General features: G+C 37.0%; 1 protein-coding gene across 2 annotated transcripts in view; it reads right to left on the reverse strand.

The window, feature by feature from the left end:
• Positions 1-19160, reverse strand: part of LOC131959051 (glutamate receptor ionotropic, delta-1-like) — a 784279-nt gene that overhangs the window by 91881 nt on the left and 673238 nt on the right. For both annotated transcript variants that reach the window (XM_059324148.1, XM_059324147.1), the window contains exon 5: positions 271-324. In XM_059324148.1, coding sequence (XP_059180131.1) covers positions 271-324 — 54 coding nt within the window. The remainder of the gene's footprint in view (positions 1-270; positions 325-19160) is intronic.

The following is a 19160-nucleotide window of genomic DNA, read 5'->3' on the forward strand; positions in this document are numbered from 1 at the left end:
AAAAAAGTAATTAAAGGGACCTTCCACACATAACACGGTAAAGTGCCATTCATATAAAACTCACATTAAACTTTCATATCAAGGTGGGGGCCACAAAATATCGTCACGAGGGCCACAATTGGCCCGCGGGCCGCCAGTTTGAGACCCATGATCCAGATAATAATTTCCCTATTAAATAAACTTATAATTTCTAATATTCTTATCTTCACTAGTGAAGGGTTGTGAAGGAAATATAAAAAGATACCACCATCAGAAAAAAAAAAGTCTTACCTCATTGACAAACACCCAGTGGCTGTCTTTGGAGGCCAGGTTGGTTTCCACCGCCTGCAGACAGACAGACAGACAGAGAAAGACAGGGTTATTATTAATAATAATATTAATAATAATAAGTACAGCTTATTTATCCACTCTGAGATCTTCCTGCGTGTCCTCCATCAGCTGCTTTGTCCACCTTTTGTTCACACTTGTGTCCTTTTTCTGTGTCGGTTTGAAAAGTTCACCTCCCCGAAATACACTAAAGCCTCGGCTGCCTCCATGAAGGGTTATCCTGCCAAAATGTCGAGCAACAAAAGCTTTTCAGGGAGAGCCGAGCGGTTTGCACTTATCAAAAAGCTCCCGCGGCTCGTCTGGTGCTCTGCCACCACGTGATAATCCTAATAACATGCAGCATCCTGCAGACGATAGCCGAGCGCAGCGCCGGAGAACTTCTCTGGGTCACCCTACACCACGCTGCAAAGTTTTAGGACAGTTTTCCTCTTTTATTTTCCACAGGGAGTGGACTGAATAATGCAAACACTCATGAAAAATAACTTAACTGCACTTTTGTAGAGATGCTGCACAAACATTTGGACCCAGAACTGTTAAATAGGACAACACAGTCTGTTGTTTGTGGGCTGCATGAATCAGAAAACATGGATTCAACAAATTCAGGTCACAACAGGCCTTAAAGTATCAAAAAACCAACAACTTTAACAATAAAGTCTTGGTTGCAAAAAACAAATACTCAAATTAATCTTTTTTTAATCTCTGACAGACAGTCTACTACAGGGGTCTCAAACTCAAATTACCTGGGGGCCGCTGGAGGGAGTATCAAAATGACCAAAAAAAGACACAAAATGACAGAAAAAAACTAAATTACTTAAAAAAGACACAAAATGACCAAGAAAAAAGACACAACATTACTAAAAAAAAGAAACAAAATGACAGAAAAAAACTAAATTACTTAAAAAAGATACAAAATTATTAGAAAAAGACACAAAATTACCAAATAAGACACAAAATTACAAAAAAAAAGATACAAAATTATTAGAAAAAGACACAAAATTACCAAAAAAGACACAAAATGACATTCCATAACATTTCCACTTCTTGCGGTAATAACAACACAGCAGATAATAATAATAATAATAATAATAATAATAATAATAATAATAATAATAAACGCTCCGGTAGCAGCTGCCTTTCTTTTTGTTAACGTCATCGTAGAAACAAGTGAAACAAAGCTCCAGCTGGAGCAACAAAGGGACCTTCTACACACAACACGGTAAAGAGACATTCATATAAAACTCACATTAAACTTTCATATCAAGGTGGGGGCCACAAAATATCATCACGAGGGCCACAATTGGCCCGCGGGCCGCGAGTTTGAGACTCATGATCTACAGTATATTAGTTCAATCCAGATCAATTCATACATTCAGGTTCTGTGTCAATGCTCGAAATGAGAAAATAAAGTAATACAACATATAATGTGCTGATACTGTGTGTGTGTGTGTGTGTGTGTGTGTGTGTGTGTGTGTTTGTACTTGTATTTCCTACAAACTGAGGACCAGGACTTGCTTTTAACTGACAGAGTGAGGACACTTTTGGGAAGTGAGGACATTTCAGCAGGTCCCCACTTCGTCAAAGGCCTGTAAGCCCTTTATAAGGTTTATAAGGAAAGGGATGTATTATTGAATGTCAATGAAGGGTCCTCACAAAGATAGAAGTACAGGAATGTGTGTGTGTGTGTGCATGTGTGTGTGTGTGTGTGTGTGTGTGTCCACACAGTTACACAAGTCAACATATATATTTATATATATGTATATATATATATATATATATATATATATATATGACTATTTTACGTAGGAGTTTTTATGGCTTCAGGCTGACTGTGAATGTGGAGATGCAACAGCAGCTGAAAATAACAACTCGTTATTATCGAACGCTCAGAGGAATAAAAATGACAACAGTCTAAATCGATCAATTAATTACAAAGAGTAGGGAACACACACACACACACACACACACACACACACACATCTCAATAAAGTAGAATATCATAGAAAAGTTTATTTATGTCAGTAATTCCATTCAAAAGGTGTAAATAACACATTATACAGAGCTATATGACCTGACACACACCACACACACACACACACACACACACACACACACACACACATTTTTGTTCCTTACTCTCTTAGTTTGTGTGTTTCTGTTTAGCAGTGTTGGGACAACGAAGCTAGCATCTAGTGGAGTCAAAACATAAAGGAAATGCTTCACGAAGCTTCGTTGTCACAACACTAATATTTAGTAATTGTGAAGGAATTTGGAGTTCTTTTCATAGAAGAGGTCGGTATATTACTCATATGTGTAGAACAATTAAAAGGACAGCATGTAATTCCCGAAAAGGAATTTATTCTAAAAAGAAAAATAAAGCAAGCAAACACACAATGTTGTAAGCCAAGACCTCCATCTAGTGGGGTCAAAAAATAAAGGAAATGATTTCATGAAGCTTCGTTGTCCCAACACTAACAAAAACAAAGCTTGTTTACAAGATATTTAGTCAGTGCTGCTCTAAAGATGAAACCATAAAGTTCATCTTTGAATGGATGGGAAAACCAACACCAACCACTGAATCAACTTTGAATCATTCTAAAAATGTGTGTATCTGTGTGTGTGTGTGTGTGTGTGTGTGTGTTTCAGGTTAACCTTCAGCTCTCATAACACACTTCACACGACACCTCCTACTTGGAGATATTACACCTGTCACCATAACCTTTACTGGGCCCAGACGGACTCACACACACACACACACACACACACACACACACACACACACACACAGCTGAACATGAGTCACCTGAGACAGCAGGCAGACGTCTCCCTGTTCGTGTTATTTTAAATAAAAAGGCTAATAAAAAGTGTCCTGCTTGTCTTGCTGCTACATTTCATCCTGCTGTATTTTCTGCTGCTGTGGGCACACAGATTGGTTATTTCTAACACTAACTATGTGTCAGCCCTGGAGCTGGAAACATGTGTACAGCAGCTTCTAATGATCAGTTAGGAAGGAGGAAGAGGACAGCTGCAGCCACACACTCAGGGAATGTGGAGCAAACACCAGAAAGACAATAACAGTAAAAATGTATTGAGTTGTGTTTATGCAGAAAATAAGAGATAGTGACCTCGCAGTTCCCTGCAGACCTATCAGAAAGAGAATGTAATATCCAAAATATTCCTTATGGCTGCAGCTTTATGCTCATAGCAGGAGTGTGAACAAAAAAAAAACAACTGATGCAAACATTACTTGCTGGTGGCTGGAAACAAAAATGCAACTCTCACACGCCACAATTGCGCAATAAGTGACTGCAGGCAGCATGACACAGTTTTTTTTTAACCTTTTGGGGGAGTTTAGAGAAGAGGAAGCTACTCTCTTTTAACTCAGACCTGCCAAGACAATTTGATGAATTTACTAAATGGAGGGAAAGAAACCAACTTGCTTTAACCCATTTAAGGCGGGAAAGCATTACCACATTTCTACCATTAAAGCTGGGAAAGAGGATACGTCGTTTTGTAGTATTTGTAGTTTTTTCCACCTATTTTCGGTCTCTTGGCCAATGAAATGCATCAGAATACATGTGGGAGTGTCGCAATGCAACATCGGACTTTTCCAGAACTTTGAAATCATCAATCAATCAAAATGACTACAAAACGACACAAAATAACAAAAAAAGACACAAAATGACTAAAAAAAGACACAAAATGACAAAAAAAGGACACAAAAAAGACACAAAATGACCAACAAAAGAAACAATATGACAAAAAAAAGACACAAAATAACTAAAAAAAGACACATAAAGGACACAAAATGACCAAAAAAGAAACAAAATGACTAAAAAAGGACACAAAATGACTAAAAAAGACACAAAAATGACACAAAATGATCGGAGAACACATGCACGTATCGGTCGATGCAGATACAAGTAAAAACGCAAATATTGGGCCAATATATCGGTTGACCTCTAATTTTTATTTTATTTTAATTGGTTAACTTCACCTGTTTTACTCTGCACTTGAGCCACTGCACCCAAATGTTCCCATGGGGATCAATAAAGGAGTTTCTTATCTTATATATATAGATATAACTGAGTGGATTATTGTGATGAAAAGCTGAAAAGCCTCTACTCCCACATGCAAAAAACATTCTGTGAATCTTTCAACATACAAGGAACAAAGTGAACATTTTGACCCAACGGTGACACCCCTGAGAAGGCCAGGAGGTCACCTTAATGTTTATGAATTATCAAAAAAAAAAAAAAAAATCATTCTGTGTGGATGGACAGAGTGATGTCACCATCCTTCGCTTCATGAACACTTCCTGGAAGGTGAAGCGACAGCCGAGCACGCGAGCTGCGTCTCTTTGTTGTCGTCTGACTGGGCCGAGACGCGGGGGCGACCCTTCCCGCTGCAGAGGCCAGGCTGCAGGATGACGATGATGAAGGCTGTCTCACATGACTGACGGCGACACAAATGTGTGAGCAGCTCGGTGCAGTGAGAGCAGAGAGCCAGACGTCAGGCCTGAGGACGGGAACGCTGCTGTGTCTCACCAGAGATGATATCGACCATGAAATAAAAAACAAAGTGCCCCACAAGAGAGATGTGGGAAGGGAAAATGATTGTAAAAATCAACTCAAACTATAAAGGAGCAGTGCTGGACAAGTTGCTGATAATTAGTGTTGGGGCAACGAAGCCTCGTGAAGCATTTTCTTTATTTACGGAGCCCAAGAGATGGTGCTCTTTGTTCAACAAAGGGCTGAAAACACACTCAATCACCATTGATGAAGACTTTTTTTAAAGTCAAGACCTCCATCTAGTGGGGTCAAAACATAAAGGAAATGCTTCATGAAGCTTTGTTGCCCCAACACTAATATTTAGTAATTGTAAAGGAATTTGGAGTTCTTTTCATAGAAGAGGTCGGTATATCATTCATATGTGTAGAACATTAAAAGGACAGCACATAATTCCCAAAAAGGTATTTATTCTAAAAAGCAAAATAAAGCAAGCAAACACACAATGTTTTAAGCCAAGACCGCCATCTAGTGGGGTCAAAAAATAAAGGAAAAGCTTCATGAAGCTTCGTTGTCCCGCCACTAGGTGCAACCCACCAGCTGGTTTGGCCAGAGCTTCATCTCAGGCTGAAGATGTTCCCAGACCTCAAATAAGAGATGCAAAGTTGTTTCCTGTTCCTCTTTTTAATATGATGGTAAGTGTTTGGCGACTTTTGCTGCCAGACTTTTACAGTTTTTTAAAGTTAATTTTCCTTTTCTTAAACTTTATTTGTATTTTTACTGAGAAGTTGCCTTACCTTTACATTATGTATATATATATATATATATATACATCAAAGCCCTAAACGGCCATGCATTAATTTTCCCCCCTCCTTTTTCTCGTGATAACGAGTTTATTTAATTTGTTTCCTCAAGATCTCGAGAAAATTATCTTGTTATCTCAGGAAAACGACAGTTGTTTTCCTGAGATAACGAGATATTTATCTCGTTATCACAAGAAAACGGAGGGAAAAAATATATGAATGCATGGCCGTTAAGGGCTTCCGTACATATATATATATATATATATATATATATATATATATATATATAAAATGGCCTCTGGTGTAAAACATGAGGGGCTGAACGGTCCAATGGACAGAACTCTTCTCTTTAAAACGCTCATTTTTGATTCCCTTTGTCTTTAAAAAAAAGAATGAGGACTTTGATGATTACCTGATTCTCTGTTGTGCAACTTTGACAAGCCTGCGGGGCTTGAAGGAGAAAAACAACGTATGGAAACACATTTCTCTGGATATGAACTTCTTCATCGTGTGCTGGTAAAGAACCAAACCGACCAATCAGAGCAGAGGATGCTAAATATGTGCTCAATGCTAAACATATCCTTGAGCAGAGTGGTGGGAGGAAGAAAAGAGTCTGTTTTTTCAAAATAAGCTGTGTGATGAAGATGTCTCCTGGCTGTCTCCCTGTGGGCCGACTGAGGACACGTCTCGCTGAAAGAAGACCCCGGGGCCGACCCACAACATGCTGAGGGGAATGGTTTTTTTCATCTGGCCCAGAAAATTCTTCAGGATCCCAGAGGAGGAGCTGGAGGAAGCAGCTGAACAGAAACGTGTCTGCAGACTGGAATAAAAACTCTCCAACCTAAACAACAGAACAGGTTGTCTGTCAATAACCAGCCAGAACTGTTATCATCATCACTACGGCCACTAGAGCAGCTATTCTATACCCCAGTTGGGGTCGCAAGATGATTTCTGGGGGTCGCCAAATCATTTTGGAAGTCAGCTCTGTCTCCACTGTGTTAAAGTGTTCATGTGTTAATGTGTTTTAGTCTTTTTGGTCATTTAATGTCTTTTTTTTGGTAATTTTGTGTCTTTTTTTGGTCATTTTTTTTTTGTCTTTGTGATCATTTTTTTGTCATTTTTTGTCAGATTTGAGTCATTTTTTTGCTTAATTGTATGTAATTTTTGGGTCATTTTGTGTCTTTTTTGATCATTTTGTGTGTGTTTTTTTTTATCATTTTGTGGTCAATTTGAGTTCTTTTTTGCCTAATTTGATGTATTTTTTTTGCCATTGTGTGTCTTTTTTTAAAATCATTTTGTGGTCAATTTGATTATTTTTTTGGTCATTTTGTGTCTTTGTGGTCCTTTTTTTGTCATTTTGTGGTTAATTTGATTATTTTTTTGGTCATTTTGTGTCTTTGTGGTCCTTTTTTTGTCATTTTGTGGTCAATTTGAGTCATTTTTTTGCTTAATCGAATGTAATTTTTGGGTCATTTTGGGTCTTTTTTGATAGTTTTGTGGTCAATTTGAGTCCTTTTTTGCCTAATTTGATGTATTTTTTTGGCATTTTGTGTCTTTTTAAAAAAAATCATTTTGTGATCAATTTGATTCTTTATTATAATTTTGTTTCTTTTCTGACAAATCCCAAAGTATCAAGTTGTTACTTTCCAAGGAGTCTCTGGCTTGAAGCTGACTGTTACACACTCAGGAGGTCAGAATGGACCTTTAAACTGATAGCAAAGGACTTAGATTAAAAGGAACAATAAAATATATAAAAATATATAAATGCATAGACAGAGAGATGTTTTAGTTGTTGTCTGCTTCATTATTTGTCCAAAATTCGTCGTATCAACTGAGTTTCTATGATTTGAACTGTGAGATTCTGTTCAGTGAGACAACATGATGTTAGATTGGGGGTCGAGACTCAAAAAAGTTGAGAACTACGGCCACCAGAGGGCTCCACTAACTCCAAACCTGCTTGTAGAAACGCGCTATTGGGTCATTTTTAAGGGGAGGACAGTTTGGTTCGGACTCTTATCAGCAGGATGAGGAAATGAATGGATCAGTATTTCCTGACACAAAAGTTAGAGTGAAAAACAGAGGACATGTTTAGTTTTTTTAAAAGCTCCAGAATCAACCTTCTGAAACTCAATTTGGCCTCATGTATTGATTATTGGTGTGAAGGTTGAATTTTTCTATTTTCTAAAAAATAATAATAATAATTTAGCTGTGTTCGAGGGGTTTCTGGATGTCAGTTTTGGGGTATAAAGCTACAAAAAAGTAGACAGAGCACTAACAAAATGCCAATATATCGAAGTGAAAGCTAATTCCAAAACAAACATGAATCTGTGATTCTCTTTCATAGCGCCGGGGAAGAGGAAGCTTATATGTATTTACAAACACTAAATGAACATTTGTGCATTGCACATCTTTAGGAAAGAATCTGCATTCTATAAAAACTTTCTACTCTTGAGATTCTGGAGAGAAATCTGGTTATTTTCATTTTTCCCCAAGACAGTTTAGGAAGAAAGTTAAATTCACATCTTGTTTTTTTATTTCCAGTCAAGGAGTTTGTGAAAAAGAAAGCAAATTGCAGAGGGAAATAAAGAAGCAGACAGATTCATAACAGAGCAACACAAACTCGACTTTGTGCTTTCATTAGTAATCTTTTTGGGGCCATTTGTGGAGCCAGTGGGGCCCGTTCCCTCGCGTGTTTTGATCCCAGTCTGTTCCATTAACACAGTGTTAAAAAAGCAGCCAGTCCCTGATGGAGCAGCGCTCCCTCTGCCTGTTAATGCTTGTTGTCAGGACTATTAAGCCCACAGAGAGAGAGAGGCAGCAGAGCATGTTATAAAGCAGCTAACTCCCTAATCCCCCTGTACTGGACCACTCACATCCCCTGAGCTCTGCTACCAGCTGCACACATCAAACTCTTCTTTAGCTCTGCAACTTTAAACATTTTTAAACCATTTATTTCACTTCCTTTTCTCAGCCATGTGCAGCAATTTAATGGTGTCACAGTTCAGCTCTGCTACCTCCTGCTCATCCCTGCAGCCTCTGTCTCACAGTACTTTTCCATTCTACCTGCCAGCCACTCCCTCCTCTACCCACCAGCCCAAACTCCACTGACCTGTTCACTCAGCTGCTTCAGATCGCCAATCAAGCCAGTAGAAAGCCTCACACACACTCACTGCCAGATTTTTTTAATGTCAGACCTTCCAACGCTTTACTTTGGACTGCTTGCCTTTTGCCGACGCTGCCTGCCCCTGACTCTCCTGCTTTGTTGATTCACTGGTAAACCAAGGAGTTTTGCCTCTGCTACAAACATTCTGTTAGTTAATGTTAAATTTTATCAAGTAACACTTATAGTCCCAGAAAGCAAGTGACCGTAACTGTTAAGAGAAACTTGTGTTTTCTTCAGCCATTGTTAAAAAAACAAACCAATAAAACTGACTAGCATGTTCAGTAGTGTCGGGACAACGAAGCACACATAAATAAAATGGACTTAGGAAAAACTAAAAACTCATCAGACAGTGCACATATCTCCTATCATCACATTGTGAAAGAAATTTGGTGTCTCCTGCATGGTGGGACATGAAGTAGGTGGCGACCTACTTGGTATTCAAGACACAAAGCCTTCTGGGAACTCACTCTTTGAACTCAACTCTGATAACACCATGACTGAGGGGAACATGTAGATCAGTGGGTTCTGTCCTGATGTGATGTATAGGGCAGGAAGTTAGGACCACATTGAGACTTGCTGAAGAATCAGTGCTGGGAAATACAACAGATCGAGCGGTGTACGGGACTTTGTTGTACTGTGAAAGAGCCATTTGGGATTGTGCGGTGTATGGAATACAAATGTGCTAATAAAACTTGCTGAACAGAGTATTGAGTGCTTTGTGTTTGGCCAGCTCACCCATTAACTTAAACACGGCAGTCTAACAACATACACAAACTAAATAATAATATATACGAATACTAAAGAAACATTAAGTTCACCTACTCTGCATCTGAGTCCTGACTTGAAGCCCAGCCTGACAATTTATTCTAGCGACTGGGTGGTCCTGGAGTGGGTGATAATTTGAGGCCAACGTTTTGTCCCTGTCTCTAATTCCTGTTGGCTGACCTGGTGTGACATCACAGTTGTCTGATAAAGAAAGTCTGAACCTTTGAGTGTTTGTGTCATTGAGGATTCACTCCTTCATCCTCGTCAGGACGCCTCTCTGCTCTGATACGGACCTTGTTATCTCACAAACACAGTCTCATCTTCAACAATCCAGCTTTCTCACACTTTCAGATGCACACAAACCCACAATCTGGAGCTGGAGGCAGCAACACCATGCTTTTAACAGCAACACCATGACCTCCATCCATCCATCCATCCAGGGCCTGGGAGACTTGAAGAATGACTGGAGGTCAAGTTGATCCTGTCAGGACGAGTCAAGATACTTCCAGCGCTCGTTTGCTGCCTCCTGCTCGCTTTGTCAGAGAATGAAAAAAAAAAAAAAAAGAGCCTCCTCATCCTCTGTGAGTGTTGAAGCCCATGAGAGCTGAGCTAAAAGCAGCTCTTCACAAGCCAACAGTTCATGTAGGACATGAAAAAGAGTTGAGCATAAATGCTAAATGTTTTAGCTGTGTTGTATTATTATATTATAATAATGAGCTAACATTTTCAGTCAGTAATGACGACAAAGTTAGCGCAAATGTAAATATTTATTGAAATATGATGGGACATGAAACACAGGTGGACAATATTCGAAATACTTTGAAATGAGTGAAATGAACAGACAGACGGACAATTTCAGAGAGTGTCTGTCTATTTTAGTTTTAGTTTTAGTTTGTTTTGCTCTTAAGAAATAGATTATATATCACTGTGACAGCGTTGTGGTGCTATAATCTGGCACCATTGTGTTCAAAATTACTTTCAAACAAAGTCTGACTGAAACTGTGACGGAAAATGAAAAACTGCACCTGATGAGAACGCCTCATTTCTGCTGCTGATTCTCTGATTACATCCTTTTCCTCATAGATATTTTTGTAACATAATTTAAAAAAAAAGATAGATACATTAGTGAAAAACGCCTACAAGAACATCTGCAGGGACACCGGCCTTCGTCACATGATAAAAAAATCAGTATTTGAGTAGTTTAGTGATTAGTACACTCCAAAAAAAGAAAAGTTGGGTGAACTCAAAATTTCAAGGCAACAAACTTCGATAAAATTTGGACAATTAAACTAAATATTTTAAGTTTTGTTTTTGAGTTTGCTCATCTCTGAATTTCTCTTCACCAAAATTTTGATTTAGCATTGATACGCTAATGGCTACTCTTGTAGCTGTAACAAGCAGCACCGCTATCATCAGTTAGCCACTAAAATCAGTTAGCTGCTAGCATCAGTTAGCCGTTTGCATCAGTTAGCCGCTAGCTTTCGCTAATGACCAAATTTCACCGTTTTCCCGCGTTTCACAACAAAGAAATAAGAGTTAGCAGAACTATTGTCCCTTGTTGTGAACCCCAACTTAAAGATATAAGTAACAACAACTCACCAACTTGTTTTTGAGCAGACAACTGGCTTCCTTTGTTGTGCTAACTTACATTATTGCCCTAAATGTCAATAATTTATATTTCCAAGTTTTACCAATTTAAATCACTGTTTTAGGCCAAAACATACAAGTTGGTTTATTTCAGTATAGATGCTTGAGGATCATCCTGTAAAAGGTCACAAGTATCATGAGTGAATCCTCTCAAAGATCTCTCCTATGAAATGTCACATTTCATAACGTCTCACAGAGAGAGTTCTTCAGAGGAAACACAGAAAGAGAAACCTTGGATTTGATGCTAGAATCATAATGGTGATATTGTTGGATATATGCCAGAGTTCGTGTGTGTGTGTGTGTGTGTGTGTGTGTGTGTGTGTGTGGGCGGTGGGTGTAAAGACAGATAGGAGGTCCTCCTCTCGGGAACGAGCTGAACATATAAAGCTCCTCCAGGACATTTTCTCCCTCCACTTCATTTTAATCTTTGCTATTTTCAAACAGCAGCAAACTGAACACAAGGAGGAACAACGTGTTGTGAACTCTGCAGCAGGAGAAGAAGAAGATGAAGATGAAGAGGAGGAGGAGCTGGGGCTATATAAACAGATGATATGTTTGTTTATATTTACATCTATTGTTTATCATTCTGTCTCTCACCACGAATACAAAGAAAATACATTTGAAATGATCCTAAATTACCAGTTTTCTTTGTCAAACATTTGACAGGTTTTAATGATTATAATAACACTGATATGACAACGGATATTAAACTGATAATATATATTGACAGCAGTAACATTTTCATTACTTTCTTCAAAGCCTTCATGAGCAAATGTTTGGAGATGGACTACTAAATCATCTTTTTCTGCAACAGGTGCATGGACAAGCTGCTGAGAAAAGTCTTAAACTGGTAAAAACACCTCGAAAACACAATAAATGTCTGCTAATTTTAGAAGGTCACAATCCTCTAACACTGCTTTAAGCAATGTGGAGCCAAGACAACCTGTTCCAGATGATTAATAATTCAGTTTGTGCTCCGTCATCAGACGAGACACAACAATGTTTCAACATTTTTTTCACTTATAGATACAACCACGAAACTTCCCCAGTTTGTTATTGATTTATAACTGCTGAGAAACCCTCTTTTTGTCAATATACCTAGGGGAGCTCCCCTAAAAGGGGGCGGAGCTCCCCCAAAAGGCGTCCGATCGGAAACAGTGCAATGCCGCAAAACGTTCTACGTAAATAATGACTAAGAAGTACTAAAAAGTTGACAAAGACAAAAATTAAGGACATTTTCACTATAATTTTAGTTAGTTTTGTAACCACACAATACAGTTTCAGTTAATTATCATTATCATGTAATCTTTAACCCTTAAAACAAAGTCTGAAATCTCAAAAAGCCTTTAAAGAAGTGAGGACCGGCCGAAATGTCCTCACTTTGCAAAAATGTCCTCACTCTGTTGGTTAAAAACGTGTTCTGGTCCTCACTATGTAGGACGTACAAGAACACACACACACACACACACACACACACACACACACTGACGCTTCTTGCTTTTATAGATATCTTGGCTTGTTTTTCGTATTTTCCCTGGTCTTGACAGTGTTTACAGCCCCTGTAAAACCCACTCAGAGACCCTGTTAACCAGTTGTTATGTTGGCCAGTATGTTCCAGCCTCCCGCCTCCTTCTGCTCTGCTGGAAATGTGTGAAGAACAAGAATTGTTCTGACACCTGACATGGCCTTCACCTCTGCTAGAGAAGCCATTGTCTGAATCTCTGCAGGAAAAAAAAACAAGCACTGCAGAGAAAACGGGTAGCTGTGAGCGTCCAGCAGCAGAACGAGAGGACTGTTCAGATATGAGGTAAAATATGAGACACATTTTATCGATTTACAGAAGTTCCTATCGGCTTAACAGCTTGTAAGGCAGAGCTGCCGTCAGGTACATTGTCAAAAGAAATCCCTGTTGACTGAACTTTAAATCAATGTTCTGTCTAACTAACTCTTCTGACTGAGCTTTGGATCCACAAACAGCATTTTATTAATATAAATCCTCAAAACTTCATCCAGCAACAACTTCATATCAGCAAAACCTAATCTCTTTTATTTTTTGATATAGTAAAATTAATTGTTAATGATAAAATCTTGCAGTTGCTTTACCCCAACTCCCCTTAGGAGCATGTGAATGCACCACCAATGCCACTACCTCTCACTTGATTTATTACCTCAGAAAAAATTCTCGTGGCAAGATTATGGAATCATAAGTTTAAAGACAATAGATGTTAATTGTGTAAAAAAAAGACCACATTTATCAGATAGATGATAGTAGAGGAATGATAAGGTCACTGACAAGGCAAACAGAATAGTAGCAAAACAAATACGTATCCACGGCAACACAGCCATGAACCTGTTTGTTGTTGTTTGTGTTTTTGTCTCAGAACTTTCACTTTATGTTTTCAGTTCATGAAAGTTTAATTGAACATTTTGGTCATTATATATTTCTAAGAAATGTAGATTTTGTTTAAGCATTGAAGTTTATCTTTACATACACCTGTCCTCGTGCCTCCCAAGTCCAAATATGGTCATCCCTATGTTCCCCAGGTTCTTTGTTCCCTGTTTTTCCCAAAAAGAGTCCTATGTTCCCCTGTACTAATACTTACTGGGGAGCATAGGACCCTTTTTCTGAAATGTTTGTATATTCCCACCCCCATATCGTCACACTGTTAAGTAATTTTTTGTCAAAATAGTTTTTTTTTTTGCCTAAATCATCTCCTCATTGCCACCTATGGTAAAACCACCTACATCCTCAGTTAATCAGATCATTTGATTTTACCCCTTTAAGATAATGGCCTATGTCAAGTGTGTGACTTACGCAGATTTATTATGCCTAAGTCAAAATAAAATGTGACTTAGGCAATTTTTTGAACATGCCTTTGTGACTTAAGCAAGATATGGTGACACTTTATTTTGAAGGTGTCTACATAAGAGTGACATGGGATGTGTCATGAACATTAATGACACTTTGAAGTAACATTAATGCTCATGATACTTGTCATGTCATGTTTCTGACAGGCTTGTGTGACTCTTATGTAGACACCTTTAAAATAAAGTGTTACCATATCTTGCTTAAGTCACAAAGACATGTTAAAAAATGGCCTGAGTCATTTATTTCTCTTAAGTTACATAATTTACACACAGTGTTATTACTATTCCAATAGTCAGTGTCGTGGCAATTTTAACAACTGCACTAAGTTAATGGGTGAGTTGGCCAAACACGAAGCACTCAATACTCTGTTCAGCAAGTTTTATTAGCACATTCGTGTTCCATACACCGCACAATTCCGAATGGCTATTTTACAATACAACAAGGCCCCATACACCGCTCGACTTATATCTTTTGTAGTTCCCAACATTGATTCCTCAGCAAGACTCAATGTGGTCCTATCTTCCTGCCCAATACATCACCTCAATCATGGTGTTATCATTTATAGTTCTCAGATTGAGTTCCCACAATGCCTTGCGTCTTGAATATCAAGTAGGTCGCCGCCTACTTCATGTCCCACCATGAAGGAAACACCAAATTTCCTTCACACCATCCTTTGTTACATTCTTTTTTCAATTATTTTTAACAGGGTGACGATATGCGCTTCAAACAGCCCATAGGCCTATTCGCCATGGAATTTGGCAGTAATGGTGGAAAAAGTAACAGACTGGGGAACATAGGACCCTTTTTGGGAAAAGTGGGGAAAAAGGGGTTCTATGTTCCCCAGTTTCAAACAAAGAGGGGAACATACACTGTAAAAAACATCTAAAAGTTGGGTGAACTCAAAATTTCAAGGTAACAAACTTCGATAAAATTTTAAGTTGGACAATTAAAATAAATGTTTTAAGGTTTGTTTTTGAGTTTGCTCAACTCTGAATTCAGATTTTTGTCAACTCAACTGTAAATTTTACTAACTTATAATTTAACATTGTAATAACTTTTAATCCTTACTTCTGCTAACTTCTGCAATGTGCTGAATTGGCACGATTGTAACGCCGCTATGAAATGTCAGCTAATGTTGCGACCACAATTTTGAGTTAGCATTGATACGCTAATGGCTACTCTTGTAGCTGTAATAAGCAGCGCCGCTAGCATCAGTTAGCGCTAGCATCAGTTAGCCACTAGCATCAGTTAGCCGCTAGCTTTCGCTAATGACCGAATTTCACCGCTTTCCCGCATTTCCCAACAAAGAAATAAGAGTTATCAGAACTATTGTCCCTTGTTTTGAACCCCAACTTAAAGATATAAGTAACAACAACTCACAAACTTGTTTTTGAGCAGACAACTGGCTTCCTTTGTTGTGCTAAGTTACATTATTGCCCTAAATGTCAATAGTTTTACCAACTTAAATCACTGTTTTAGGCCAAAAAATACAAGTTGGCTTTTTTGCAGTGTAGACACACTCCCGTCCAAATATGGTCTCTCGATCTCGACAGACGTAAAGTAAAATAATGAACTCGATGCTTTAAACGGTCCACAAACCAACAGGTGACGACGTCCATTATTTATATAAAGTCTAGTGCTGCTTTGAAGTGCTTGTGGAAAATTCTGACACTTTCAATAAGCAATAAACATCTCCTTTAATCAAAGAAACAACACTGATATGATTGTTGACCTGTTAAACTAAACATCCATCTCTGGGTTCACGTGTTCAGCAGCAGCTGCAGAAAATATTGTCATGAAAAAGTCTGCGTGAGGAATAAAAACGATCATTATCAGAAGGCCTCTTGAATGTTTGGCTTTTAAAATATTCAGAAGTGATGAAATAAACATTCCTCCCACGCAGTCTGTACTCTCTGATTATAACACTTATGTTTCTCTAACGAGCTTCTTCTGCTGCTCTCATGACTCACAAGCCAAAAACTTCAGAAAAGTTAATCAGAAAAAATTATTCAAGTTAATCAGAAAAATAATTCAAGTTAATCAGAAAACATAATTTGAATCGTCTGTATTTATTATCACATATGAATCCAACAGCGGGAGCTTTATTTGTAATAAAAAACAAGTTTGCTGATTATGAAAAGATCTGAGATTCAACTTGTTTATCTTTGAAACTTTTCCAGTTTGTTCCCTGATGTCTCCGTCATGTGACTTTCAGAGGCATAAATATGGAGAAGATGTCCACAGTGACCTTTCAGAGAAGGACTTCATTAGAGCAACAACAGGCTGTCGGCGTGGAATCACACCACGCCACCGCTCTATATTTATATTTATATATTTATATTTGGGCTACAGATTGTCCCCGTTCACACTTTGTCCTCTCATGTCATTTTTCAGGGCTGTGATATCCCGACGCTTCATAACATGCAGGTAAACTTTTGTTGTTGTGTTTTTTGTTTGTTTTTTGTGGTTTTTCTGTGTGTGTTCTGTGTATTTTTATGTTTTTTTTTTGTAATTTTTTGGTGTGTTTCTTGTGTTTTTTCTAAAAAAAAAATTGTTTTTTCTAAAAAAATTGTGGTTTTTGTATGTTTTTATTTGTGTTTTTTGTATATTTTTGTGTGTTTTTTGTATGTTTTTTATTTGTGTTTTGTGGGTTTTTTGTGGGTTTTTTGTAATTTTGTGTGTGTTTGTGTGATTTGTGTGATTTTTATGGGTTTTTTGTCATTTTGTGAGTGTTTTTTGTAATTTTCTGTGTGTTTTTGTGTTTTTTGTGATTTTTATGGGTTTTTGTAATTTTTTGGAGTGTTTTTGTGTGTTTCTTGTGTGTTTTTCTGTATGTTTTTGTAAGAAAAAAAAATCAGTTTTTGTATGTTTTTTATTTGTGTTTTTGAAATTTTGTGTGCTTCTTCATAAATAAACAGGCTGAGTGACCTTTCAGAGAAGGACTTCATTAGAGCAACAACAGGCTGTCGGCGTGGAACCACACCACGCCGCCGCTCTATATTTATATTTATATATTTATATTTGGGCTACAGATTGTCCCTGTTCACACTTTGTCCTCTCATGTCATTTTTCAGGACTCGTCAGAACCTGCAGGTAAACTTTTGTTCTAAAAATCAGGTGGAGAACTGCTTGACAGGTTAACATTTTCAAATGTATTATTATTTTTAAACTGACCTTTTTAGCCAAGCATTTGAATAAGAAGTTTTTTTTCACTTTTTATGTCATTATATTTGCGTAGACAAATTTGAAATTTAAATACAGGGTTTTTCTTTTTTTTTCTCTGGAATCACACCACGCCACCGCTCTATATTTATATTTATATATTTATATTTGGGCTACAGATTGTCCCCGTTCACACTTTGTCCTCTCATGTCATTTTTCAGGGCTGTGATATCCCCACTCTTCATAACATGCAGGTAAACTTTTGTTGTTGTGTTTTTTGTTTGTTTATTGTGGTTTTTCTGTGTGTGTTCTGTGTATTTTTATGTTTTTTTGTATTTTTTTTGTGTTTTTCTGTGTTACTTGTGTTTTTTGCAAAAAAAAATGTGTTTTTTGTATGGTTTTTATTTGTGTTTTTGTACATTTTTGTGTGTTTTTTATGTGTGATTCTGTATGTTTTTTGTAAGAAAAAAATTGCGTTTTTTGTATTTTTTATTTGTGTTTTTTGTAGTTTTTGTGTGTTTTTTGTATTTTTTCATTTTTGGTGTTTTTTGTGATTTTTATGGTTTTTTTGTAATTTTTTTGAGTGTTTTTGTGTGTTTCTTGTGTGTTATTCTGTATGTTTTTGTAAGAAAAAAAAATGCAGTTTTTGTATGTTTTTTATTTGTGTTTTTTGTATTTTTCGTCTGTTTTTTTGTAATTTTGTGTGCTTCTTCATAACAAACAGGCTGAGTGACCTTTCAGAGAAGGACTTCATTAGAGCAACAACAGGCTGTCGGCGTGGAATCACACCACGCCACCGCTCTATATTTATATTTATATATTTATATTTGGGCTACAGATTGTCCCTGTTCACACTTTGTCCTCTCATGTCATTTTTCAGGGCTGTGATATCCCGACGCTTCATAACATGCAGGTAAACTTTTGTTGTTGTGTTTTTTGTTTGTTTTTTGTGGTTTTTATGTGTGTGTTCTGTGTATTTTTATGTTTTTTTGTATTTTTTTTGTGTTTTTCTGTGTTACTTGTGTTTTTTGCAAAAAAAAATGTGTTTTTTGTATGGTTTTTATTTGTGTTTTTGTACATTTTTGTGTGTTTTTTATGTGTGATTCTGTATGTTTTTTGTAAGAAAAAAATTGTGTTTTTTGTATTTTTTATTTGTGTTTTTTGTAGTTTTTGTGTGTTTTTTGTATTTTTTCATTTTTTGTGTTTTTTGTAAATTTGTGTGTGTTTTTTGTGATTTTTATGGTTTTTTTGTAATTTTTTTGAGTGTTTTTGTGTGTTTCTTGTGTGTTTTTCTGTATGTTTTTGTAAGAAAAAAAATGCAGTTTTTGTATGTTTTTTATTTGTGTTTTTTTGTATTTTTCGTCTGTTTTTTTGTAATTTTGTGTGCTTCTTCATAACAAACAGGCTGAGTGACCTTTCAGAGAAGGACTTCATTAGAGCAACAACAGGCTGTCGGCGTGGAATCACACCACGCCGCCGCTCTATATTTATATTTATATATTTATATTTGGGCTACAGATTGTCCCTGTTCACACTTTGTCCTCTCATGTCATTTTTCAGGACTCGTCAGAACCTGCAGGTAAACTTTTGTTCTAAAAATCAGGTGGAGAACTGCTTGACAGGTTAACATTTTCAAATGTATTATTATTTTTACACTGACCTTTTTAGCCAAGCATTTGAATAGAAGAAGTTTTTTTTCACTTTTTTATGTCATTATATTTACGTAGACAAATTAGAAATTTAAATACAGGGTTTTTCTTTTTTTTCTACATAAAAAAAATCCAATAAAAAGTGTGTTTCTTATGTGTCATTATGTTTTTATGTTTTTTGTAAGAAAAAAATTTGCGGTTTTTGTATGTTTATTTGTGTTTTTTGTAATTTTTTCATTTTTTCATTTTTTTTGTCATTTGTGTGTTTTT

This window comes from Centropristis striata, chromosome 21 (genome assembly GCF_030273125.1).
Source record: "Centropristis striata isolate RG_2023a ecotype Rhode Island chromosome 21, C.striata_1.0, whole genome shotgun sequence".
In the NCBI taxonomy this organism is placed as follows: Eukaryota; Metazoa; Chordata; class Actinopteri; order Perciformes; family Serranidae; genus Centropristis; species Centropristis striata.